Source organism: Sarcophilus harrisii, chromosome 5, assembly GCF_902635505.1.
Source record: "Sarcophilus harrisii chromosome 5, mSarHar1.11, whole genome shotgun sequence".
NCBI lineage: Eukaryota > Metazoa > Chordata > Mammalia > Dasyuromorphia > Dasyuridae > Sarcophilus > Sarcophilus harrisii.
Window position 1 is genome coordinate 122,432,316 of NC_045430.1, and position 26,907 is coordinate 122,459,222.

General features: G+C 38.7%; 1 protein-coding gene across 3 annotated transcripts in view; it reads left to right on the forward strand.

Annotated features, from left to right (window-relative positions):
* PFKFB3 (6-phosphofructo-2-kinase/fructose-2,6-biphosphatase 3) overlaps positions 1–16,231 on the forward strand; it is an 86,962-nt gene extending 70,731 nt beyond the window's left edge. For 2 of the 3 annotated variants that reach the window (XM_012550866.3, XM_003771410.4), the window contains exons 2-15: positions 1,552–1,677; positions 2,347–2,443; positions 3,322–3,388; positions 3,843–3,917; positions 4,354–4,410; positions 5,714–5,838; positions 6,448–6,655; positions 6,867–7,013; positions 7,182–7,286; positions 8,222–8,351; positions 8,775–8,837; positions 8,952–9,016; positions 10,722–10,883; positions 14,236–16,231. In XM_012550866.3, the coding sequence (XP_012406320.1) occupies positions 1,552–1,677; positions 2,347–2,443; positions 3,322–3,388; positions 3,843–3,917; positions 4,354–4,410; positions 5,714–5,838; positions 6,448–6,655; positions 6,867–7,013; positions 7,182–7,286; positions 8,222–8,351; positions 8,775–8,837; positions 8,952–9,016; positions 10,722–10,883; positions 14,236–14,265 (1,457 nt within the window). In that variant the 3' untranslated portion in view covers positions 14,266–16,231. Of the gene's footprint in view, positions 1–1,551; positions 1,678–2,346; positions 2,444–3,321; positions 3,389–3,842; positions 3,918–4,353; positions 4,411–5,713; positions 5,839–6,447; positions 6,656–6,866; positions 7,014–7,181; positions 7,287–8,221; positions 8,352–8,774; positions 8,838–8,951; positions 9,017–10,721; positions 10,884–12,128; positions 12,152–14,235 lie in introns of all 3 variants that reach the window. The other variant, XM_012550865.3, reaches the window with a different exon arrangement.
* The last annotated feature ends 10,676 nt before the right edge of the window (positions 16,232–26,907 follow it).

A 26,907-nucleotide genomic window follows, 5' to 3' on the forward strand; every position in this document is an offset into this window, starting at 1 on the left:
AAAACATATTTGTGGTCATGGAAAGTTGCCTTGAGCATTAGCGCTGACAAGGTGTCTGAGTTTGAAATCAGTGTTTTTCCCTCTGGAAGGTCTGAATATCGGAGATTTATTTTTGAGATTAGTGAATAATAGTAGAGAGTCTGTCTCTTTATTTCTACTGCCCTTAAATGGAGGAGATAATTCTGTGCATGTCCAGTTAAAGCATTGTTGTGTTTGGAACCAGGGCCTGGGGTTGAGGACAATGGATTTGGCCAAGACCTCAACCAAGTTGCTTCATTTTACTATATGAAGTTGTAGTTACTAGTGACCAAAACTTGTGTATCTGACACTTGTTTAGTAAAACAAGTAAAACTAGTAAAAGGACAAGCACTGCTTATGTTGGGATGCTCCTTTTCTTGACCCGGGAGCAAGGTGCCTGTTAGGTCTTTGTGTAGAATTCCGCTCCCCCAATCCCCCAATTCTGCCACTTGGATGCTGTGGAACTGCGTATTAAAGTCATTGTAAATACATGTCCATCTGGATGAGTAGTAAGATCTTGGAAGAAGGAAGCTAAACAGCCTTTATTGCAACCTATCAGTTGCCAGGAAAAGTCTGCATAATTGATCTCATTTTGATTGAAAGCCTTGAAAGATGGTGGGTTTCAGGTACCCAAACGTTGGATGGACAGCCATATTATTTTATAATGGATATTTTATAATAAAAATTATAAAAGGTAATTAAGCCATCTAGTTGGATTATTTACTGGTCTCTAACTTGGTAAATGTGGGGTTTCTGGTTTCTCTAGTTTTATTATTTTTCTAAAGCTCCTTGAGGGCAGAAATGGTCCCTTGTCTCATGTATCCTTATTGCTTAGTAATGTGTCTGGCACATTGAGGTGCTTGATGTTCCATTGGTGTAAAATTAGAAAGTAGTAAGGTAGAGGGAAAATGGGGAAGGTTATCAGTAATCAAGCATTAATTAAGCACCTATGAGGGGAGGTGACCTGATTTGGTGTACTGAATGTGAGTTTAATTGATAAGTTAGCCCTACCTTCTTATCTAAACTCCTTAAAATCCAAAGGATCAGTTTAAATCTGATACTGTGTATTCACAATTGCCTTGGGATGGAGTGATGAGAGGGGAAGATTGCTTGTACCTCTTTGGAGGATGAATGAATATTGTGAATGTTGAATGAATGCAGCTGAGATTAGGCATGGAAGCTGAGATTAGATCTGGTTTTTGGGGCTGTCATGTATTTGACAAGAAGCTTTGGGTGTTATCTCTAGATTGTTACAGATCTCATTGCTTGGGTTATTTGCCTGTTATATGCCAGACACTGGAAAGCTCAGGACACACACATGCACACCTACACAAAGTAAAGACAGTTCCTTTTTGTCCCCAAGTTCATGGTCCATTACACTAGTAGCTTTCCCACTGTCTAGTCTTTCTCTTGGAGAGTGATTATCACAGGGTAAATATAAATGCTAGTTGGATGAGTCAAGATGGGCACAGGTGTAGAACTGCAACTGTGGTGTGGAGATGCAGGTGTGGATTTATGGTCTTCCTTTTCCAGCCTGTGGACCTCAGCTGACCAATTCACCTACGGTGATTGTCATGGTTGGACTCCCAGCCAGGGGAAAGACTTATATGTCCAAGAAGTTGACACGCTACCTCAATTGGATTGGTGTGCCCACAAAAGGTAAGGCTCCTGCTTGTATGTTTTAACTTGGGGTGGAGAGGTCCAAGCTACAGGCAACTGGGGGAATAGATGGGATAAGAGTCTTAGGTCCTTATTATCCCACCACTTTCTTTCCTCCATAAAGGGAGCATCATGTTGCTCCCCCCCCCCCAAACTAAAATGTTTTAAAGATACGGAAATAATACGGGGAGGCCCTGCCCTCGTGAGCTTAAATTCTTGGGGGATCCAACATAGTTGTCTAAAGTAGGAGAGTATGCTCCCAGCTAGGGGAATGGGAAGTGGCAGGTTTATTTAGTCAAAGGGCCTGGGGCATGTTTATCTTAGAGATTCCTGTTCTGCAACATCAAAAAAATTTCCTGGAAGAGATGCATTGGATCTCCTAGGATCACACTGTCAGCATGTCACAGATGAGACTCCAATGTACATCTCCTATTTCTTAGGCTCTTCCATATCTTCTACCCTAATACCCATAGCCTTCTACCCTAATGTACAGTCTGGGTTGACTAGATAAAATGGTAGTAGGCATCTGGTTTGGAGGATCTTTTCACAGGAATGGATGTAGATTTGGAGGGAACCTTTCAATTCAAATGATCCAAGGATGAGCTTTTGATAAAAAAAGCTGGGACCCAGTCTCCTGTACGTATTGGAGCTTTCTCTGCTTTTTTATAGTTTTCAATGTTGGTGAGTACCGCAGGGAAGCGGTGAAGGAATTCAGTTCTTATAATTTCTTCCATCCTGATAATGAAGAAGCCATGAGAGTTCGGAAGTAAGTTAAAATGTTTTTTCTTCATGTGGGTTTCTTTTGGCAGTTCTTCCAGCTATACTGGGTCTCATTTTTTAATCACAAAAAGTGATTACTCTTTGCATCTGAGTTGTGGCAATGTGGTGGTCGTTAAATCATGCAGCCTTCTTTGGGTCACTCCTAGTACCTATACCTAGATTTCCTTCTCTTCATGCACCTTGCATGATTGAGCAGAAATTCTTATTAAAAAAATTCTTATTAAAAAAAACCAATGCAGGAAGGAGTATTGCCTCCTTTATTTTGCCAAATATAAAACGAGGCGATAGTCAAATTTGCAGGGGTCTTCCCTTATATGAAAGGCCATTACATTAGCTGATCTCCTTCAGTTGATTTAGATGCTACATTTTGTCATACTCCTTAAAATTTTTAGGAGCTTTAGAAATACTGATCCATTCCTGTATCATTTTACATCAGTATGCTTCTCTGTAGTCATCATATTCCTAGATTTGTATGCTTCAGCAATATTCCACTGCATTCTGTATTTTTTCCCATTCCATAGGCATAGTTAGGCAGCTAGGTGAGTAGAACACTGGACTGAACACTGGAGTCAATACCCCAGTTGAAACCTAGCCTAGACATTTACTAGCTGGGAAAAGCTACTTAAAAGCATAAATGCTACTTAACCTTTTCTTTGCTGTAAAATGGAGTAATATCTTAATGTAGATCAAATGAGAAATGCTTTACAAGAGAAGTGCTTTACAAGTGTGAAAGCAATATTCTTTTAAGGGAAAATCAAGACTATTAACTGAGACTATCCTTTTAGGAATAGGAGTAAGGAGAGATGTTTAGGAATACCTGGGCAAGACTTTTTCTTGATTTTTCTTTTGTGTTCTTTATTGCAGACAATGTGCCTTGGCTGCTTTGAGAGATGTCCAGTTGTATCTAAAAGAGGAAGGTGGTCAGATTGCAGTAAGTTAAGATAGTAGCATCTCTGATCCCATGCTTGGGTGGGTTTGAGGATGGAGTAGCAGGCAAGTAGTTATGTACTCGTTGCTCAGCAAACAAGAAAAATTTATTCCCTTCCCCTTGATGTTGGCATTTATACCTGCGATTTAAATATGAGCAAAAGTTGAATCCCAAGAGAAGCTAAATAATCGCTTCACCTGCTTCCATATTAGCCTTTTCCCAAGCATATTTGCTTTCAGAACTGTCTTTGAGCATAGGTAATCTTTGTTGGATTCTTATTTGACTCTGATTCAGATCGGCTTTTATTTTTTATTATTTTTATATTTGAATGAAATCCAGAGGATGAAGCTGCCCGTCATTAGATTTTGTCTAGTAAAGTAAATAAAAGGGTATATATATATAATATATATATTTAGTGAAATGATTAAAAATTTCTCTCCTTCAAATATACACACAGGTTTTTGATGCTACCAATACAACAAAAGAGAGAAGAGATATGATCCTTGAATTTGCAAAAGAAAATGACTTTAAGGTAAAACCCCAAATCTCATCTGGAAAATGGGTTTTGGTGCAGAGCATGGAGTGAAAGCCAGGGGGCTCAATTGTTGGGTCTAAACCAAGTTTAACTATCTACCCAGACCTACTATTTCCTCTTGAAATCGCCATCCTGTATGGGAGTTGGATGGAGAAAAGGGAAGGTCCAACTGAAATACCACTTTCTATGGAATATCTTTAATCCTCTCCCCTACTCCCCCAGTGACTTCCTTCCAACAAATGACTATACACAGACACAAAAAACACAATTTTCTGTATGCATGTATGTTCATGTTTCCATGAAAGCAGGACAGGTTGCTGTCTTGTATCTATACCATCTAACACATAGTACCTGGCATTTCAGGTACTAATAATTGCTGATAACATTCCGTGATGTTAGATTTTACATTGAGGTTTTTCTGCCTTATCTCTAGGTATTTTTCATCGAGTCTGTATGTGATGATCCTTCTGTAGTTGCCTCCAACATTATGGTAAGTGGGATTCTTTGGTTTCAGCCCAGCATACTTTTATCTAAGAAGCAGTAGTCAGTGTTAAAAGAGCCCTGGCGGAGAAGAGTAGTTCAAATCTCTAGGGCAGGATTCTGTAAACATGTCCCTACAGGACATGACTGAACAGCAACAAATTAATACAATAGGAGAACATACATAGTAAAACACTTTATACTTGGAGAAAAGTACTACTGCAGACTAGTGAAAACTTCCTTTTTGATGGATGATCTATTTTGATGGGTGATGTACTCTTCTATACATTTGGTTTGTACTCTTCTATACATTTGGTTTCTTTTGTAATATATATTTTATATTTTATATATATTATATATATATATGTATTTTATATTTTTATTTATATTCCAAGTGTTCTCCCTCTCTTCCTAGATCTCCTCCCCAAGACTGCAAGTAATCTAACCTAACAAGGAAGGTTCTAACCTAAAAAGGAGAGTAGAAAGCTAGGGAAATTATGGCATAATAATTCAGAGTTTCTCAGGTAGGAACAGAAGAAATTCAGTAATTCTTCAGTAATTTCTTGGTTCATTAAATCAGTCATCTAGCATGTGTTTGTATCTTTACAAAAGATGGGGACTAGACATTCCTGATTGCAAAACCTTGTTCCAAAAACCTTGTTTCCCCTCTTCCCTCTCACTTCCTTGTCTAGATGGCATCAGTATTGGATTACTATCCAATAACATGTTAAAAATTTGTGGTTAAACCCAATATTTATACAATTATTTTGCTGCACAAGAAAAATTAGATCAAAAAGAAATGAGAAAACAAGTGCAAGCAAATAACAAAGTGAAAATATTTTATGATCCCCACTCGGTTCTCACAATCCCCTCTCTGGCTCACAAGATCAGGAGTGCGTCTCCCAAGTTCAGATCTGACCCCAGACAGCTGTATGACCCTGGACAAGTCGACCTTTTTACTTGCGGAAGGAAAAGCCCCCTCCCTTAAAAAGGGGGGGCCCGCTGACTTAAAACTTGTTGACTTGAAGAATTAGCACCTGTAATTACATCATTACTGAATCTCTGGATGCCTTTTCCTATCTTAAGTAAGGACTGTGGAAGATGTGCTTTCCAGCAATCTGTCCATCCTACCCTCAACCTTTTTATATTCAGCTTCTCACTCTACCCAATTTTTTTCAACACTGGGTATTAGGATAATCTTTTTTATCCGAGGCCTTCTGCATGTTCCCCCTATTGAGAGCCCCAAATCCTGATTAATCTGAACCGAAAGCCTTTCTGTATGACTCATCAGCTGCCTTTTTGTGTTGTTGCAGGAAGTTAAACTCTCCAGCCCTGATTATAAAGATTGCGGCTCAACAGAAGCCGTGGAGGACTTCATGAAAAGAATTAATTGCTATCAAGCCACCTACCAACCTCTTGACCCAGATAACTATGATAGGTAACTCAAGCAAACCCATTTCTCCCTGAAATGGCTTTATTTTGATATTTACTTCTATACACACACACACACACACACACACACACACACAGTCCCAGGTGTTCCTTTTTCCTGATCCCTTGTTCCTGAAGTTTTTATTTTCCCTAAAATCTATTTGGGATAAATTACATTGGGCAGGCAAGCTAGCCAAAGTAAAGCAAGATAGCCATGAAAAGAACAGGGAACTAGCTATCCCGAGATACAGCCGATGACTGAACCCAAGAATCTTGGAACAGCAGTGTCCTCCAAACCTGCTGCCAACTACAGCATTGAGGGGGGCTTATTTGCCAAAACATCATTGAAACTTGTCTTACCCTTAATGACCTTTAACAAAATGCTCTATTCATTGTTCATAGTTTTCCTTACATTTTAAATTTAAAATGTAAATTAGTGTATATTGTATGGGTGTATCTACCACCCCTTTAAAAAAAAAATGGTATAGCTCCCAGTTTCTCTGCCATGGGGAAAAAAACCCTCTCACAGAACAGTCACACCAAATAAATTTACAGGAGATAGAGATGCGTAATCCTGTTGTGGCTCATTTTCACTGTATTTGGGGTTTCTGTACAGGAATCTGTCACTGATCAAGGTGCTTGATGTTGGCCGCCGATTCCTGGTAAACAGAGTCCAAGATTATATCCAGAGCAGAATAGTTTATTACCTGATGAACATCCATGTCCAGCCCCGGACCATCTACTTATGTCGCCATGGGGAGAGCGAGTACAACATCCTAGGGAGAATCGGTGGAGACTCTGGCTTGTCCACCCGGGGGAAGAAGGTAGGAGCAAAGATCAGAGTGGTGTTCCATGTGATATGGGGGATTTTTGGGGCTGAAGGTCATAAAGTATGTGTGCTGGGGATGTCCTGATGGCTGGGGCTCTGGTCATGTGTAGCCATACGATGAGGGCAGCTGGATGGTAGACTATGAAAGGAAAATGCTATGCTTTCCAAGAAGCTGGAAAATATCCAAACTCTATTGTCCTTGACAGTTCTCCGTCACCTTGTGCAAGTTTCTTGAGGAGCAGAATTTGAAAGACCTTAAAGTATGGACCAGTCAGCTTAAAAGGACCATCCAGACAGCAGAAGCCCTCAAACTACCTTATGAACAGTGGAAGGCCCTCAATGAAATTGATGCTGTAAGTATACATATTTTGTGTGAAGAGTAGGTTAGAAAGAGCAAGGAAGGAATGAAAGCCATCTCAAAGGCCTAACAAGTATTCTTGGCTATGGCCTATAGACTTAGCCCCGATAGTTTAATAGTAGTACCTTGTATATGTATGTGATATCTGGTGGTTCTTCTCCAGGGAGTCTGTGAAGAGATGACCTATGATGAGATCAAGGACAATTATCCTGAGGAATATGCTCTTCGTGATCAGGACAAATATTATTATCGCTACCCTACTGGAGAGGTATTACCTTTTTTTTCTCTATCTGTATGTCCCCCCTCCTACACCAAACATTTATTCAATGCTATTGTATGCAGTAGTTCTGTGTAAGTGCTCAGTGGGCTTGGTTCAGGCTCTGATATGGTCTGTGCTTTTAATACAAGGAAGCTGTATTAAAACAAGGGAACAAGGGAAGGCAGATGAGTTCTCCTAACCTTGTGTCCTTTGAATGGCTAGGAAGAAAGCTTCAGTGGGTATTTTGATTGAACAATTTTCCATGTAGCATCTCTAAAACATTATAGATCTGTATCTTGGAAGGGAGCTTTCACTGTTTATTAATGAAATCTAAGTTCCACTCCCCTCCCTCTTCCAAAGTCTCGGATGACTTTTGGGAAAAATTTCTGGGCATTTTCCCCTCAACAGTAGAGCCAAACAAATGACAGTATCTGGGAGAAAATGACCGATTTAAAAATGACTAGAACCCCTAAGGTCACATTGCTGTAATTTTCACATTTCACCTATTTTCTCTGTGGAGAGAACTTACAAATTTCCTATCTTGCTGACTAAGAAGTGACTACTTCTGCCTCACTTAGTGCTACAGATATTGGATTGGACATCAGCCCAGTGTCTTGTCCTGGAAGTGACAGCTTCTTAACAAATGGGCTAAACAAACATGATAGCTACTCAATTTGAGTCCCCTTGACCGGTGTTCTATCCACTGTGCCACCTAGCTGTCTCTAAAACCATTTTTTAAACTTAAAATTTGGAAAGGTATTTTTTCCCTTGTGGAAGGCACAGACTAGTCCTTGATACTTCCACATCCGCCTGTCAAGTGTTCATTCATACTTTATCCTCAATGGGTATGATTTAGTCCCCTAACCTCAATGGGTATGATTTAGTCCCCTAATTTATAGATGCAGTTAGATAATGCTTCTGGAAATACCCATCTTGTCTTGTAGTCTTATCAAGACCTAGTTCAGCGCTTGGAGCCAGTGATCATGGAATTGGAGAGACAGGAAAATGTATTAGTCATCTGCCATCAAGCTGTCATGCGCTGCCTTTTGGCCTATTTTCTAGACAAGAGTGCAGGTACTTGCGTGTGTGGTGTGTGTATGTGTGTGTGTGTGTGTGTGTGTGTGTGTGTGTCTGTGTGTGTTACATTGGCATTCAGCTTGACATGTTTATGGAAACCAGAATCCCACTGTCCCAACTTCCAACTCTGGACTTGGCTCCTCTCCTGTTAGAAACTCTTGGAAGCTGTATATTTAGTATTTTTGCAGTATTTAGTATTTTTTTTTTCTGTCTTTGGTTGATCAAGCTGACTTCAGGAACAAGCAACTCTTAAATAAGCTTATTACTTATTGAGACATCTGAATAGGTATTATTGCACTTGGGCTAAATCTTCCATAGTCCTTGACTTTTCTGCTGTGGGGACATTACTTCTTGAAAATGTCTTGTTCTGAAGCACTTGTGGATGACTCCTGATGGACATCATGTCTTTCCCTTCCTTAGATGAAATGCCCTATTTGAAATGTCCCCTCCACACAGTGTTGAAACTGACACCTGTGGCCTATGGTAAGTAGCTTTGCAATGGTCAAAGATGGCGCCCAGTATCTTAGATTTGGGGGCAGGTGTGGGGGGTTGCATTCCCAGGGGACACATTTTTAAAAACATTTATTTACTACTTAGGTTGCCGAGTGGAGTCCATTTATTTGAATGTGGAAGCAGTAAACACACACCGGGAAAGGTCTGAGGTGAGTATCCATCCTGATACCTCTGCAATGGACTCTGGAGGCATCTGTGGAGTGAAAAGGGGCTAGTCAATATTAAATACCTCCAAATAAAGTTCTCATTGTTTTGTGTATTCAATGCTAATATGCTAATATGTTGGTTCTTATGATCACTTTTTGTTTGACATAGCACCTGAGGCAATCCCACCACAATCTGCATTGTGATCTCAAGTCTTTGCACAATTGTATTTTCACCTCCCAGATTTTCACCTGACCTGAAAATTGAGTGGAAGATGAAAATAAGCATACTATATATTATAAATAACTCTTGCCATTTTTTTTCCTCTTCGTTCAGATATATCTCGAATGCTATTAGTTGAATCAACATTAGTAATTACAATTTGGATTAGGATGTAGAATGACCAGAAAACTTTTCCAAAATTATTAGTGCCCAAGATTTTGTACTGTGGACCTACCTTTTCTCTTTGCACTGAGATTTGAAACGGATTAGATGGATCTGACAAAACTTATTGGTAATGACCTGAAAGTAAGTTAACTTTATCCATTTAGAAGGGAGTGCAGTATTTGGGTTAACAAATACTGTCTATAGGGGTCTGCAGCTCTCTTAAGCTGCAAAGATGATGCCCTTCACTGGTAGAAGTTGTTGCATTTCCTGGAGTTCTCCAGACCTTTTCCCAGGGGTATGATTCAGGTTCCCCTTTCCCAAAAGGGCAACAAAAAGTCTGGCATTACGTTGATGAGGGATGAGATGAGGGAGTGTCGGCTCTTCCTGCACTTCCTGGCCTACAGTAGCGAATTAAACCTAGCTGGGTCTGATGCTTGGCCTGCACCATAATTGAGTGGGGAGGGAAAAAGAAAAAAGCATTTAAATCAGGTTCCTATTGGCTTTTTCTAGATACAGTTGGGTTTGGGGCTCTGGGGAGATTGACTCTCCCTAGCTAGAACCTAAATCATCCCAAATAGAATCTAACTTTCTCTTGGGAATTACTCGGCCAATTAGAACAATTAGAACTTTCCCTGTTAGTCTTGGCCAGTTGACCAAATGATTGACAAATCAAAGATGGGTCATTTTCATTAAGGTTTCTTGATGCTTATTGACCCGGATTCTAGTTATTCTATAAGTTATTCAATAACTATTCACTCAATAGAATTGAGTTAACCATTGTTAAGTTATTCTCCTTCCCCAATCCCCCGCTATGAAAGTTAGCTTTTTTTTTTTTTAAGCCAATGTGTATTTGGCTTCCCCTCTGCTCTCCATTTCCATTTCTATCTCCTTCCCTCAGTTTTTGGAAACTAGAGGGAAGATGAGGATGATAGATTTGAAACGGCTTCCCTCTGAAAAGGGAAAATTGATTCCTCCTTTTACTGGCTGCCCTTATCCCTACTTTTGCATGTTTGTGTGTGTTTCGGTATAATCTGAGAAAATACATGGGAAGGTAAGGGAGAAGTCCATGTCTTTTTTGTTGACCCTTATCTGAGCTCATTTCTTGGTTACTTGCTGGATAATAGGGGGATAGAATATAGACCTGCGATTACTTAGAACACTTACTTGGCCCAGTGCCTGGCAGGTAGTAAGCACTATATAAATATTAGCTTGTCATCAGAAGAAACCTTTTGCTATTGTTTCCTTCCTCACCCCTACCCTTTTCTCCCTTTGATTTTTTTCCCCCTTTATAACTATCACCTTATCTTTCTTTGTCTCAATTAGGAAGCAAAGAGGGGACCTAACCCGCTCATGAGACGCAATAGTGTTACCCCACTAGCCAGCCCTGAGCCCACCAAAAAGCCTCGAATCAACAGCTTTGAGGAGCATATGGCTTCCACTTCTGCTGCCCTGCCCAGCTGCCTGCCCCGGGAGGTGCCCACACAAGTTAGTTGACTATTTTCTCCTGTCACTTCTAAGTAGAGAAGATAATCCTTTTAAGGTTCAGTGGTTCTGCCTTTCTACAATCCCTTTTAAGTCTTCGTGTGATCCTCTGGAATCATCTCACCTGAAGCCTATCAACTGTATAGATAGAACCTCCCTGGAGGCTCCCTACTTGGCAGAATTGGGCAGAGCAAGAAAAAAATCAAGAGTGTACTCTCTACACTGGAGGCTTAGGCTCACATGGTGGCCAGTGAGTGGAATCTTGGCTGAAACGTGGAACACTTCCAGTAGGGCCTTAGGCCAAAAGGTAACTTGTGCTCTCCTGGCCTGGGTGCCTCCATCTGTTGGAGGAAAGCATTTGGAATCACTGACCCAGGCCACCTCTGCAGGGCACTAGTGAGTGATGGACTGCATTTATGGTAACAGAAGCCCCTGTTGCTGGTGAATCGGGCTTCTGATGGTTGGTTACTGGTGGTTGAATGTTTGGAATTAAGGGTTTTTTTAATGCATGGTGCTGAAAAGACTTTCTTCACTTCTTAATCTCGCCATTTTTTTCCCTTCTAAGCATTTCTGTTCTGAAGTCTTAATACCAAGTAAATGTTTTGACATTGTAATGTTTTGACATGTAAATTGACAGTATTTAAAAATTTCTAAAGGTTTTCTAAATCTGATTGAGAACAAGGTTTATATTCATTTTGGATTTTGAATTGAATTTTGTGATGATCGGTCTCAGCAAGCTGTTCTGTTGCCTGTTGTTTGTACTTAAAAAAAAGCCTTAATTTGGGATTAAGAAAATGCCCTATAGTGGGCAGCTATATATAGTGTGTTAGTATGTTATAAAGTATAGGTGAAGTTTGCCCATTTTGTCACATTCCAGTACCAGTTAGTAATAGTAATATTAGTATTGTCAAAATTGTCAAACTACATTGTCGACTACATTGATGTAGTAGTAGCCTGGCTATCAATTATTGTGTAAGCCAGGGGACCTCAAATAAGGGGCCAGTTCACTGTTGCTGTGTAAAACTTGTTTTGTGGGCTTTGAAATGAAGAAACTTGATAGCCCTGGGTGAGGGGGCTCACCTCAGCTGCCGCATCTGGTCTTGGCAGGGTAGACTTGAGGCTAACATGGGTTCAATAGGGTTTGCCATGATAAAGACTTAATTCCTTAATGCCATTTTTGTCTTTCACTTTTCACTTTTCACTTTTCCTACTGACCCCCCCTCTTTGCACTTTTTCTTCTCTCTGCAGCCTTTACTAGGGAAAGCCTGTTTGTAAGTATTCTCTGAGCTATTTATAACCCCTTACCCAATTCCCCTTTGCCTCCTTTTATTGTGGGATATGGGGGGGAGCATTTTTGGAAAAATCTTTGTTTTTATTTATGATTTTATTTTATCAAAGATGCCTCCATTACTGCCATTGCTTTTCTGTTGCTTGATCTTTCCTTTCCTACTTAAGTCTCTGAGGGTTTTTTCAATTGGTGATACAATTGAATGCTACCTTGGGTCTCAGGTGTTAGTAGTCAAGTCATTTTTTCCCATAAGTGTTTATCAAGCACAAGTTCTGAAGGTAACCACTTCCGTGGACAAGGAAGTCCATGGACATCTTTTGGATTAGCCTCTTTCTTGACTTTCTGTCAGGGAAGTTCTAGTAGCAGGTCCTTTATTTGAATATTGGTAGCCTAATCACTCTTCCCTGTTTCTTTAATGGTCATCTTGTTCAGTATACAAAATTAGAAAGGGATTAAGATTTCTGCCTGAATTACTGTTCATTTCCTTTTCCTTTTAAAAGGAACATGGCTACCATAGTTATAAACTTGATACTTTAGTTTATACTTTAGCATATAGTTATTTTTATTTGTACTTTTTTTTGGTGCTTGTATTGTTTTTTTGTATAGTGTTTTTATAATATAGTGTTTTAGTGTTTTTTATAATATAGTGTATAATATAGTGTTTTTATAATATAGTGTTTTTATAATATAATATTTTATATTAATATTTCAGATGATATTTCTGATTTCAGATGGTATTTCAGATCTGATTTCTACTGGTATTTATGTAAAATAATATAAAAATAAAATTTTTCAAATACCCCCCCTATACATCCGCTATTACATATGACAAAAAATGAGAATTTTGAATAGGGAAAAAGACTCGGTGCATAATCCTCCCTCCTTCCCCTTAAAAGTGGCTTGTGTAAGGGCTAGCTGTCCCAAGGAATGCATCTGTTGGACTTAGGGACAGAAGGACAGGAAGTCCAACAGAGTTTCTTTCCTGTCCTTCTGTCCCTGTCTCAACGTGTTCTGTGGTGGTAAATGATGAGGGTGGGTGTGTATGTGTGTGTGTGTGTATGTGTGTGTGTGTGTGTGTGTGTGTGTGTGTGTGTGTGTGTGTGTGAGATCCATATCCAGACCATTGCCCTTGTCACTTTGGGAGACATCTACATGATCCTGGAAAAGTGCTTTGACCCAACCCCCAAGATGATGGCACTCATCCCCCACGATAGAAGACAGGGACAGACTAAGGTTGCAACCTGAAATTGGGAGTTTTGAGTTGTCTAAATCCTAATTTAGGCTCTTGGATGGAGACACGAGAGATTTGGCCCCAGAGTTGGCCCCAGAATTTATGCAAGGCTTCTCTGGTTCACCTTGCTGAAAGGAGCTCTGGGGTCCATCCAGTGCAGGTTTGTGCCTTAGGGTTGAAGATAGTGAAATCCGAGGACAGTAAAGTACAAAGTTGGACTACTAGATTGGAAGATGATCTATATGTGAAATCACCTTCTGCCCTCACATACACCTGGATCCTACCTGGAATGCCTCTGGTCAAGTCCATCTATTTCTTGGTGCCAACTTTCAGGACATTTCCTCCCTCTTCCCCCACCCAGGAGAGATGGCTTCCATCAAAATTTGTAGAATTTTGTCCTGTACTCACAGGAGTAACAGATTCTTATGCATGTTTTAGTACTCCTAACCAAATTGTCAGGATAGCTTTGGAAAGGGAAAACCATGTGCACCCACTGCTAAATGACACTAGGGGAAGTTTTCCTTTGGAGCAATCAGCCTGTTTTTAAATTTTTTTCTCCCCCTTAAAACTTGCATAACTTTCTCATTATGTGTTTTAGGAGGTTGCTTTTTAAATTGTATGTATCCATGAATAACTATTTCTTTTGAGGTTATGGTTTTGATAGTAAATTGACAGTGGTTCTCTTGGGGCCAGTGTTGCCAACGGATGCTTCAAAAGGCGGTGCTCCTTAGATTGGGGACTAGGAGGAGGAGGGTCTCACCTGCATGATAATTAGTCTATTGTTGTGGGGGCTTGAATAGAAATAAACTCTTTTTTTTTTTCTTCCTTCAAAACAGAACCTGAATAATTCATCAAATCAATTTTGACTCTTCCTGGAACTCTGAAACTGCATTCCATTGCCATTTCTGAAGCTTGGCTTATGCCCCTCCATTTAATCTGGGGCCCTGATAATCATAGCTGCTGCTTCCATAAAACTGACCGAACTCTTGGTGAGAGGGTGGGATTATTCCCTCTTATATTATAGCCCTCCTGTAAAGAATTTTTTCATTTTTCATTTTACTTTTTCTCATCCCATTCTATTCTCAATGGATGTCTGGCACCCTCTCTGGAAAGGCTTTGAAAGTGTGAGAAGGGGAGAATTGGCTGAGAAGAGAATGTCTCTGCTTCTTTTCTACCCTTCCACCTTAGATGTCTCAGGATGGCAGGTCATAATTTCTTACAGGAAAATTCAAGATGGCTGGCCAACTTTTTGTTTTGTCCTCTGAAGATACTTCATTAGGAGTAGAACCAGCATATGATGTGCAAACAATAGTAGACCTCTTCAGGAATTCATGAGTCAGAAATCTTGCTATTTGACTAAAGCAAAGAATTACTCTCCTTTATGTTTTTATTCAGAGTCTGTTCTTTCTAAGCAGAATGTGAGAATGGGTACCAATGGGAAGACACCATTCTCTTTGAACTGCTTGTTTTTGCACCTTCTGTGGAAGAAATAGGATGAAAAATCCATACCATCCACAGAACTTGAATGTTGGGACATGGATAGATGGGTCAGGTTATGAGCTGGAAATATTGGCAGGGTAGGAAACATCTGCAGAGCAAAGTTTGTTTCCCAGTTGAAACTGGCTTGTACAAAGCCTCCACTTTACTTTAGAAAGTAAAGACCAAGCCGCGTAGTTAGCGACTATCCCCGGAGGGCTGAGGCAAGAGGAAATCCTCCAGGATTCTCTTCTCAGACTGTACAGAATAGCCAGTACCAAGACTGCCTGCTTTCAGTTCAATATTGAGCATCTGCTGTCTCTAGCATTGGTCCAGGTGCTCATCCCTGTAGGGTAATGCAGGGGTAGGGGAGATTTCCATAGCACCCAGATGGCCTTCAGGTGCCATATCACGGCTCCACAGAGAAGCCCTTCGGGCAAGTGTTTTGGTTCAGGGAGGAAGAGACAGACCACAGTGCCTCATTCTAGAACATTTATTGACATTTATTGGCAGGCCAGTGACAAGTCAGATTGTCATAAACATAAGCCTAAGATCCTCTTTTTTTAAACCATCTTGTCACCCATTTTGTGCACACTCAGGCACAAGTGCATGTTTATGTGTGAACTGTACAGTTTTGAACTCCCTTTGTTCTTTGATAGATTTGCTGTAATCTGCTTTCTTGTACTCATTTCTGTTTCTAATCAACAGAAGGTGGCCAAGAATCATGGTGAGGATCTCTAGGATGTTTGCTCTTTTTTTTAAAATTACAAGCCAGCATTACCTAATGAGGATTTTAATTTGGGAAGAGTGAGGAGGATCCAGAGATCCTAGAGATGAAGCAAGTAATAGTAGTATTAGTAGTAGCCTGAACTACACTGAAGCATTTCATTGAGGAGGCTTCATGCACAGTGGGAGTCTTTGCTTGGGACTACTGATTTTTATTTACCATGTTCCTCTGGAACCAGTTTTCTGAACTTTGTATGTTTGGGGGGGACAACTCTTTCTCTCCCCCCCCCCCCCCAATATCCTGAGGGTAGCAGAACTCTAAGAATTGAGAAAGGGGAGAAACTGAACCACATCCATGATACTGTTTTTATTTGTAATACTTGAAATTTATTTTTTTAATATTATTTTGATAGCAAATGCTATTTATTTATTTAATGTGTATGATGGTGCCAGGTGTGTGAGAGTGAGTGGGTTGGGAGCGTTTTTCCTAAACTTGTGATTTAGTAGGTGTGCTTTATGTTTGTCTTTAATCACCTGGGATAAAACTCTGCTAGCTTGTAAACAGGGTATGCCTTTCAGAAATTTGTATATTTTGCAGTTGCTAGACAAATAAAATATCTTGTTAAAGTATATTGTGGAATATTGATTTATTTTAATCAAACTAGCACTAGTGCTACTTAATGCTGCACCGGAATACCAGATTTGACTTTAAACCCCTCTGGGGCTTAGTCACTAATTAGAAACATCAGTAATGCTACAGAAATAGCTAAATGCCCAAATTTGGGGAAGAATATGCCATTTATTCAACATGATTTCAAAGTTCCTACAGATTTCCTACAGATGGTCACAATTGTGACGTAGTTCTGGGCCGAGTAGACAAACTATATATAGGGCGATTCCACTGCCCTGAGGTCAAATGAATTTTCCGCCACCACTTCATTTTCATTTTGTGATCAAAATTATTTTTCTTGCCTCCTTACCTTTAAACAGAGACTAGAAATCTGGAAATCAGTTGCTGGAAAATGGAGGTAATGAAAGTTAATTTCTTGAAGCAAGGTTTAAGTGTGGACTTGGTGTGGGAGCTAGTCCCTAGGCTATTGTGCTAATTTAGAACAATTAAATGTCTAGAATGAGAACTCTTGGAAGGAAGAAAAAGCTATAATCTATGAACTGGAACTAAGCTGATCAGTGCTTGATAACAGAAGACTTTATCATCCTTTCCTCAATACAATCATCTCAAGTTAGTAGGACCACCCGAACATTATAACCTCTTCATGAATCATCCTCATGAAACATCCATAAATGATTCCCAATTAGAGATAATGTTAGATTATTTCCTGTTCTAGAATGAAAAGTATCTCTAGGACAATGTCTCATTGGTTAGAATCTTAATACAAGTGTAAATCTAGAGAGGAAAAACAATGGTTTTGCACACAAGTCATTTTCCAATATGGCTCTTCTATCCCCATCTTGTACACAGTAAAATCCAGACGGTCAGTTTGTTTGCCAGGGGGCTTCTGGCCCCCTGAGTGCTGAGACTGGGCAGGTGAGACCAGCTTCTCACTGAAGATGCTCTGGAATGGCTGGCCTTGTTCCCGGGGCACAGGTTAGGTCACAAGGGCGTGTGAGGGTAAAATGTAGATAATGCATTATCTCTCAGTGTTGTGAGGCTCAAATTTGCAGTTAACCTGGGATGTAAACTTAGCTATTATCACTATTGTGTGCCTCCACATTTCTGATTTCCTCAATTGCATATGATATAGTAATGCATTCTGTCACATTTCACATATTATACATGCAGATTTTTTGCTACCCGTAGAGTCAGCATTATATTTTCATTCATAGTACTCTGGGTGAAATAGTGAATACAGGGTTAGTCTGTGAACACTTGTGTGACACTGCTAAGCATTCAAGGAATGCTTTCAAAGAACTCAATCTACACCTGGACACAGGAAGATCCATATTCAAACATCACTTTTCATGTTTATTAGCTGTGTGACTCTGGTATCACATTTTTTAAATCAAAATAGATTCAAGAACAATTTTTCACCATTGACCCTTGCAAAATTTTGTGTTTTCCCCACCTTACTCCTACCCCCTCTCCCAGATGGTAAACATGGTAACAAATATATATACATATAATATATACAATATATACATATATATGGTAAAAATATGTATACAGCCAATATAGGCTAGTATTTATGTAATTATCTTGCTTAATAAGAAGAATCATATCAAAAAGGAAAAAAGAAAATTCAAACCACAAGAGATGAAAATGTTGTGAATCCGTACTCAATTCCCACAGTCCTCTCTCTGGGTGTAGCTCCCTGGATATCACTTAACCTATGGGCAAGTCTTTTAGATTTTAAACAAATTAAAAATTTTAATTCCAAAGAAGGTGGCAATTTTTTAGTACAGGAAGTTCTTCAGATCCAGATCCTTGTTATAAAGAACATTATATTTTGGCTCCTGAATGTGGGACTAAGGATTTATGCTCAGCAGTTCAGACTGATCCTGAGTTCAGTGGAAAAGTCTGAGCCAGAAATTAGGGTGAGCACAAAAATAGACAAGAAGGAAATTTTGTTTTGAAATGGGACAAATGTTTAGAAAACAGCCTTCTTCACTGCAAGGAAAGTGTGTAGAATTACGCACATTAGACAAATAAAAAACCAAGGTTTGATTGTAACTTGGAAGCAGATCATTGAACTCTTCAAAATGTTAAAATACACATCTCCTTAGTTCTCTAAGGAAGAAGAATTGAGAGCCAGACAAATGGAAACTAGTAGGAGAAAAGGTAATTGAATATTACAATGATAATGGTCCTAATTCAATTCCTAAAGAAACATTCTATACATATAACTTGATACAATTGGCTTTAAGAAATTACATAAGTATTAGAATAAGGAAAAAGAAGAAAGTGCAGGATGAAGAGGTTACTGATAAATCAGTTAAAAATACAAGGTAATTTGAGGGGGCTGCAGCTAGGGAATGGGGGCACAAGTTGGAAGAGATTCAAGTAGCCGAATTTGTCTATTTTACAGAACCAAAATAAGTTTCATATCCTTTTCTCCTCTAAAATGGAAAAAAAAACATTTAGAAAAAAACATTTAAAAATTTAAGTCTTGTGCTAGAAGTGGTCACTCAGCCAATACCAGTTTCATGCCTCACTCTTTTATGTATTATCTGTTAGAATGTAAGCTCCCTAAAGCAATGGACTAACTTGTATTTGTATTCCCTTAGCCCAATGCCTGACATATTGTAAGGGCTTAATAAATGCTTGCTGACAATCTTACGGACCAGTAATTGAGTAGACTAGCATCCCCTCTGAATGCTAAGAGTTACTTATATCACAGAACCTCAGACTGTTTAATTCAAACTGCAAATTTTGGCCCCAAATCATATTGTTGACTTCCTGGGTTTGCAAAGGAATCTATAAAATCTATAATTAATAATCATATCTATAATTAATTTAATAATCTATATTATTATAATCTAATCTATAAAATAATATTCATACCAGAGACAACTTACTGGTATAAATGGAGCACTGGGAAGCTAGGTGGTACAGTGGATAGAGGTCTGGGCCTGGAGTCGGGGAAAAAACAGGATTTCAAATTTGGTTTCAAACACTAACTATGTGACCCTGGACAAGTCATTAGCTCTATTTGCCTCAGTTTTCCCATTTGTAAAATAAACTGGAGAAGGGAATTCCGGTATTGTTGCCAAGAAAACCCCAAATGAGGTCATGAATTGGATATGACTGAATAACGTTTTTTTTTTTTTTAAATTTAGATCTTTGAGTTAGCAGGGAGCCCAGAGGCCAATTAGTCTAATCCATACTTGAACAAAGATGTATTTTACACTATTCCCCCAAATCACATTGAAGACGTTTGACAAGTAAGAACCCACTCCTTCCTGAGGGAGCTCTAATAGTTTGGAAATTTCTCCTTATAAAAAGCCTATTATCTGCTTATATACATTTTCTATCCACTATCCTTCCTGAGGAAGAATATGTAATAAGTTCTTTAGCACTACCTCTTTAGGCAGTATTTCAATTCTAAATCTGCCCATTCATAGTTTTCCCTATAATGTTTTAAGTTTCTTAAATTAAAAAAATATATATTTAATTTCCCCCCAATTATATGTAAAAAATTTTTTTTAACTTTTAAAAAAATTTTGAGTTCTAAATTCTCTTTTCCTTTCTCTCCTGAATCTTTGAAAAGACAATTTTTAAACATTATGGAACAACCTTCCACCTCCCCAGTTCAAAATAAAGTTGAAAAAAAAAGTGCTTTTGTCTGCTTTCAGACTTCAGGAGATGTATAGCTCATAAGTGATTGATACAGTGCTGAAAAAATAATTTTGGTAGAATTTGCATTTTTACTATGTTGGCTTAGCCTACCCAGGAACAAATAATTTCTGAATTGTTTAGAGATATTTGTGTTAAAAGTGTTTTGTAATTATGTTCATATAATTTATGGACCTGTCTTGGCAGGTAGATTCCCAAGAATTTTATATTGTATACAGTTATTTTAAGTGAAATTTGTCTTCTTATCTCTTGTTCCTGGACTTTGTCAATAATATATAGAAATACTCATGTTTATTTTTTATCCTGCAACTTCTTAATTATTTCAGCTTGTTTTTCAGTTGATTCTCTAGGATTCTCTATACCATCATATCATCTGTAGAATGATAGTTTTGTTTCCTCATTGTCTACTCTAATTCCTTCAATTTCTTTTTCTTTTTGCTATCGCTAGCATTTCTAGTACCATATTGGGTAATGGCAGTGATAATGGGCATCCTTGTTTCACCTCTGATCTTATTGGGAGGGCTTCTAGTTTATCCCCTTAACAACTCTTTTGAGTTTTTTCACTGTCTATTCCCCATGCTGACAATGCTATCCCTCCTTATCTCCTTATCCCCTTTATCCAGAATCTCTTGGATTCTGGCTTTCTTCCTGCCTAAAATCCCATTTTCTGCAAGATACTTGGTTCCCACTTCTTGTAAATGCCTGCCTTCTGAGATTATTTCCAATTTACCTGGCGTATAGCTTGCTTATACATAGATGTTTCATATTGTCTCCCTCTTACCCACATGAAATTATGAGCTTCTTGGAGGAGGGACTATCCTTCCCTCCCCTTCCCCTCTTTTTGTCTCAAGCATTTTAACACAGTGCCTGGTATTTATTAAATACTTGGTGACTTGATGACTTTTTCAGCTTACATTTTATATAAATTATACTTTAAGCTTTGCCAACAGCTTTATATACATTATGTCATTTGGTTATAGCAACAATCTGTGAAGAACATATTATAGATATTACCTGTGAGGTTATAAAGTATTGTTATTATTCCCATTTCACATATGGAGAAACAGGTGGTGAGCCTAAATGTGCAGCTAGTATCACAGGAAGAATCTGAACCCAGTTCTTGTTTGCTGAAACTAAAGCTCTATCTGCTTGCTATATGATGTTGCCTTTCATGGGACATCCTGTTAACCCTAGAAAAACTTAATGATGGCACCCCTTCCTTTTCCTAATCTCATCACAAGGAGGTGAAATATAACCATTTGAAAGTCTCAGGAAGACAATCCCTCCTACCACAGAGGAGTAAGTAGAGGCACTTTGAGGCTATACACACCATTGAGACTTAACATTTTATGAAAATGAGCTGTCATCCCATAGATCTGTTTATATAACAATTACTTTACAAACTTTGCATAATTATGTCATTTGAGGGTTGTTAGGATCCTTACAAGGTGCTAAGTAAGTGGGAATTGAGGAGACAGTGGTTAAACCTAGTTTAGCATTGATTTAATCCTACAATAAATAAAGGTTTCCTAGTGATATAATGATTGGTGTATACTCAGTGTGGGGCATATTAGGGAGAAGCTCTTGGAGCCAGGAGAACTAAGGAAGACAGAAGTGGTGGCAGGCTGTTCTGTGGAGAACACTACAAGACCAGAGAGGCCTCTAAGAAAGCTAACTGGGCCCCAGGAAGGAGACAAGACTTTGAAGGTGACAATAAAGGATTTGGATTTTAACTCCTGGCTGAATCTGAAACAAAAAGGCTGCTCCCAGAAGCCCCCCAGGAAACCTGCTCTCAGAGAATATATTTCAGAGAAAGAACATTACGGAGGGTGGCCACAATTCTGAGTTTTCTTAGGGGATATTATAGCTGTGTTGTTTTCCACTTTTAAGTTCTTCTTCAGACTCATATCTATCTTTTCATCTTTCAAGTCCTAGCCCATGAATATGGGGCACTAAGAATAAAAAAAAATTATGAGGAAGAAAAGAGTTAGTCTTTTAGACAAGAATTTTGTGGAAAGTTAGAAAACAGTTTGGAAGAAGTAAGGTTTAGATCAATATCTTAAATCATATCCTACAAAAAAATAGTAGGTACATGGCTTGGATATAAAAGGTCATATCTTTTAAAGAAATAGAACAGATAGAAATACCTTTTGCAACAATGCTGAAAGGGAAAGTTCTTAGCCAAATAAAGGATAGAGGAGACCATAAAAATCACTAAGACTATTTTGATTGCATAAAATTAAACTCTTTTTTGACCTGAGGAAATTAATGAAGATAAATATGATACTCATAGGGAAACATATTTGCATCTAATATTTGTGATAAAAGTTCACTCTGCAAGACTGACAATGAATTGATTTAAATTTATATAACATTCTTTAAGTAAATGGTCAAAGAATATGAACAAACACTTTACTAAAGAACAATTGTAAATTACATATCACCATTTGAAAGCATAGGCAAATCTAAATTACTTTGAGATAGCTAAGTGGTATAGTAGAATATTAGTAGAGGTTAGTAGGTTTAGAGTCAAAAAGAATTGTTCAAATTCAGCTGCTTAGCTGAACTTTCAGCTAAGCTAATTCAGAATTTAGCTACGTGACCTTAAACAAGTCACTTAATCTGTTTACTTCTGTTTACTCAACTATAAAGTGGAATTAACAATACCTGTCTTGCAGGTTGTTTTAAGGATCAAATGAGATAATTGTAAAGTGTAGAGAGCTGAAACTCTGTATGATTGATTTAGTCCTACAACAAGATGTTAACTTAGTGGAATTGATAAGATGGTGGTTATCTAGTTTAGCATGGTGATTAATAATTACTGGTGATTAACAATACTTCAGTATGACAAATAATGGTTCCCTAGTGATATAACGATTGGCTTATGCTCAGTATGATGAATGGATTCAATTGTAATAGAGTATTTAAAAGGTCAGAGTCAGAGAGACATTCCATTTTCATCAGCCTCATGGTGGCTGGCCTGTCCTCTGCCAGGCTCCCCCCACTGAGACCAACACCCATCTGAAGGGCCTCTAGATAGCTGCCAAGCCCCAAGCAAGGAGGCAGACTGTGAAGGACACAATAAAGAATTTGGGCTTTATTCCTGGCTATTCTCATGGTGATTCTCTGCTGAAACAAAGGCTGGTCTAAAGTCCTCTAGGAAGCTAAACCAGAACATTATATTTTGCCTCCTGAATGTGGGAGTAAGAATTTATACTCAGCAGTCCAGACTGATCCTGAGTTCAGTGGAACAGTCTCTGTGAGCCAGAAATAAGGGTGAGCACAAAAATAGACAAGAAGGAAATTTTGTTAAGGATTAAACTAGTGTTTCAGCTGAAATGGGACAAATATTTAGAAAACAGCCTTCTTCATTGCAAGGAAAGTGTGTAGAAAGCATAGTTAGACAAATAAAAAGCCAAGTTTTGATTGTAACTTGGAAGCAGATCATTGAACTCTTCAAAATGTTAAAATACATATCTCCTTAGTTCTCTAAGGAAGAATTAGAGCCAGACAAGTGGAAACTAGTAGGAGAACATTAATTGAATATTACAGTGATAATGATACTAATTCAATTCCTAAAGAAACCTTCTATACATATAACTTGATACAATTGGCTTTAAGGAATTACATAAGTATTAGAATAAGGAAAAAGAAGAAAGTGCAGGATGAAGAGGGTACTGATAAAACAGTTGAAAAACATGAAGAATTAGACAAGAAAGGAGTTAAGTACAATACTGATGAAATTAAGGAATGTGGTGCTTCACAACAGGAGCCACAAGGGCATTTCCCATCCCCTGACCTACCCCCCTCAATTAACCCTTCATGGGTGGAGAGAGAAGGAGGAGGGGAAGGGGCAGTGACACAATCAGCACCACTCATGAAGCAGCTTTGTCCACCCCTATGACAAGATTACAAAAGGCACTGGTTAAAGTTAAAAAAGAAGGATAAGATATATCTAATTTAAAAATAAAGGCATACCCTGTTTTTTAAAAAAATTATAGCTTTTTATTTACAATATATATGCATAGGTAATTTTTCAGCATTGACCCTTGCAAAATCTTCTGTTCCAATTTTTCCCTGCTTTCCCCCCATCTTCTCCCCTAGATGGCAGATAGACCAATACATGTTAAATATATTAAAGTATAAAGCATACCTTGTTATTCAAGAGTTTGACTCTTCAGGTCAACAAAGGAGAAGATATACTCCTCATGATCTGAAAATTATCAAAGATCTAAAAAAGGGTTGCACTCTTTATGGGGTCCATCGTCTTATGTTAAGATAAGGCTTGTGAAATTTTAACACCTCATGATTGGAAATCTATAGCAAGGACATGTTTAGAACCTGGACAAAACTTGTTGTAGAATACAAGCCCAATGAAATAGGCAAACTGGAGTTAATATACTAATCATCTTTGATCAACTAGTAGGTATGAGTCCTTATGCAGACAATTTAGCACAGATTAATTACCCTTCGATAGTATATGAGCAAATTGTTTCTGCTGCTGCTCTCAAAGTATGGGGCTCCCTCCCAGGAAAAGATGAAGGGGAAGCCTTCATGAAAATAGAGCAAGGTCCAAATGAATCCTTTGCTGATTTTGTGGGATGTTTGCAAACAGCTGCATATAAACTCTTGGTGAAAATACAGCAACAGGAATAATAATCAAACAAAATGCTAGAGAAAATGCTAATGAGGTTTGTAGAAGAATTATTCTGGGACTACACAGGATGCTCCTTTAGAGGAGATCATAAGATGCTGTGCCACAGTAGGCACAAATGCCTTTTATACCCAGGCTATGATGCAGAACATGGAAAGACAAGATCCCTCGTGGCAAGGGACTTCCAGAGAGACTCAACAATGCTTTCAGTGTGGGAAAGTAGTGCAACTGAAAGCTCAAGGTTGGCATAGAGACAGAGTGAGAAAACAGGGTAGGAGAAGAAGATCCAAAACCCCATGCAATAAGCGCTTCTACTGGGCCTCAGAATGTAGATTGACCCAGGGAAATGAGAGGTGGGGCCCATCTCCAAGATCTCAGGAAAAAAAAAAACAGGTGGTGCATGATGGCAGCCAAGGTTACACCCAGAGAGTCTTTAGAAATTCAGAGTTCAAGACTCTGATATGATCAATCAGCCAAAAAGCAATCAGATGGGAGACGGGGATTACAACTGGGGAGAATACAGGTTTTTTAACCTGACAGAAGGACAGTGTCCAGTGCGATCAGCTTCAATGTAATCTCCAGGTGATGAGGAAAGATCCCAACAAGTCATATTTGCTTGTCCATCAGAGAGAGACAGAAAAAGAGAAAAACCTCAAAACAAAGGAGAAGATCTAAAAAACATCTGACACTGAAAGAACATGGCTGATAATGAGATTGTTACAGGACTTTAAAACCAGCAGGAATCTTTGGATTCCTTGAGATAAAAAATTGTTGATAAGACTGTTGCAGAACTTCGAAAACAGCAGGAATCTTTGGATTCCTCGAGACATGATAAGACTGATACAGGACTTCAAAACTTGCAGGAATTATTGGATTCCTGGCACATGAACTAATGGACGATAGATTCCTTTTGGACTATTTCTAGGACTTATGGACATGTATAATTTCTCATGTTGATTCATGTTGTTTGTTATATCACTACTAGTCTGTGTTATTATGTGCCTGTGTAATACCTCCTGTAGTGTTCTTTTCTCTAAAATATGATTATTCCCTGGGAGTAGGTTTCTTGGGAGACTTCTGGAAGCAGCCTTAGTTTTAGTTCTGTGTAATAATCACCTCAAATGCAACCAGCTGTTAAAAGTTCAGTCCTTTATTGTCTCTTTCAAAATATCCCGGTTAGTTTTCTTAGAGGTCTGTCTCCCTCCTTGGTTCCAAGAGCTTTTGCAGCTTGTCCTTTGCCTCTGTCAGCTTCAGCCTCCAGCTCTCTCTGAATCTCCCAAAACTGACTCCTGATTGAGGTTCATCCTTTTATATGCTCTTTAGGGGTGTGAACTCAAAGGTTGACCTCTCTTCTGAGAGAGTGGGATTGTGGGTTCCTGACTTGTGAATCTCCTCCACTGAACTTGTGAATCTCATACTGAATCCTGACTTGTGAATCTCGCAAAGTTTGAACTCCAATGAGTACTTAAATACATTAGTGAGCTAGAGAACTTGCTAAGTACCATGTTAAAATAGCTAGGTGACTTAACACTTTGTAAGGCTTCTAACACCTCCTATGTTGATGGAATTATGTATATCTGTTTCAAGTGAGACCCTTCAGAAACCCTCTAATCTGGCTTGATTTCCCATTTTCCTTGGGTATTTTTATCTCCCTTCCTGACAACTCAGGGAGGGTGTGATCATCTCCTTTTTTGGTGTTTTCACCCTCTTCCTGTGAAGTCAGGGAGGGTGACCACCTATGTTCTAAAACAAAAGAAAGGGGGAGATGTAGAAGGCTGAAACTTTGTATGATTGATTTAGTCCTACAATAAGGTGTTAACTCAGTGGAATTGATAAGACAATGGTTATTTAGTTTAGCATGGTGATTAATAATTCTCTAGTTCAAGTATGGTTGATTTAATCTTACAACAAATAATGGTTCCCTAGTGATATAATGACTGGCTTATACTCAGTATGATGAATGGATTTAATTATGAATATTTAAGGGGGACTTGAACAGACTCAGAGAGACATTCCATCTTCATCAGCCTTATAGTGGCTGGCCTGTCTTCCTGCTTCCCCCACTGAGACCTACGTTTATCTGAAGGGCCTCCAGAAAGTTAGTCAAGCCCCAGGCAAGGAGGCAGACTGTGAAGGAGACAATATAGAATTTGGACTTTATCCCTGGCTATTTTCATGGTGGTTATTAGCTGAAATGAAGGCTGGTCCAGAGACCCCTAGAAAGCAAAACCAGAACATTACAATAAAGTGCCTAGCACATAGTAGGTGTTTTATAAATGCTTATTTCCTTCTCTTTTGCCTCATGTTATGTACATTGGTAGAGTTGACAAAACATGTGAA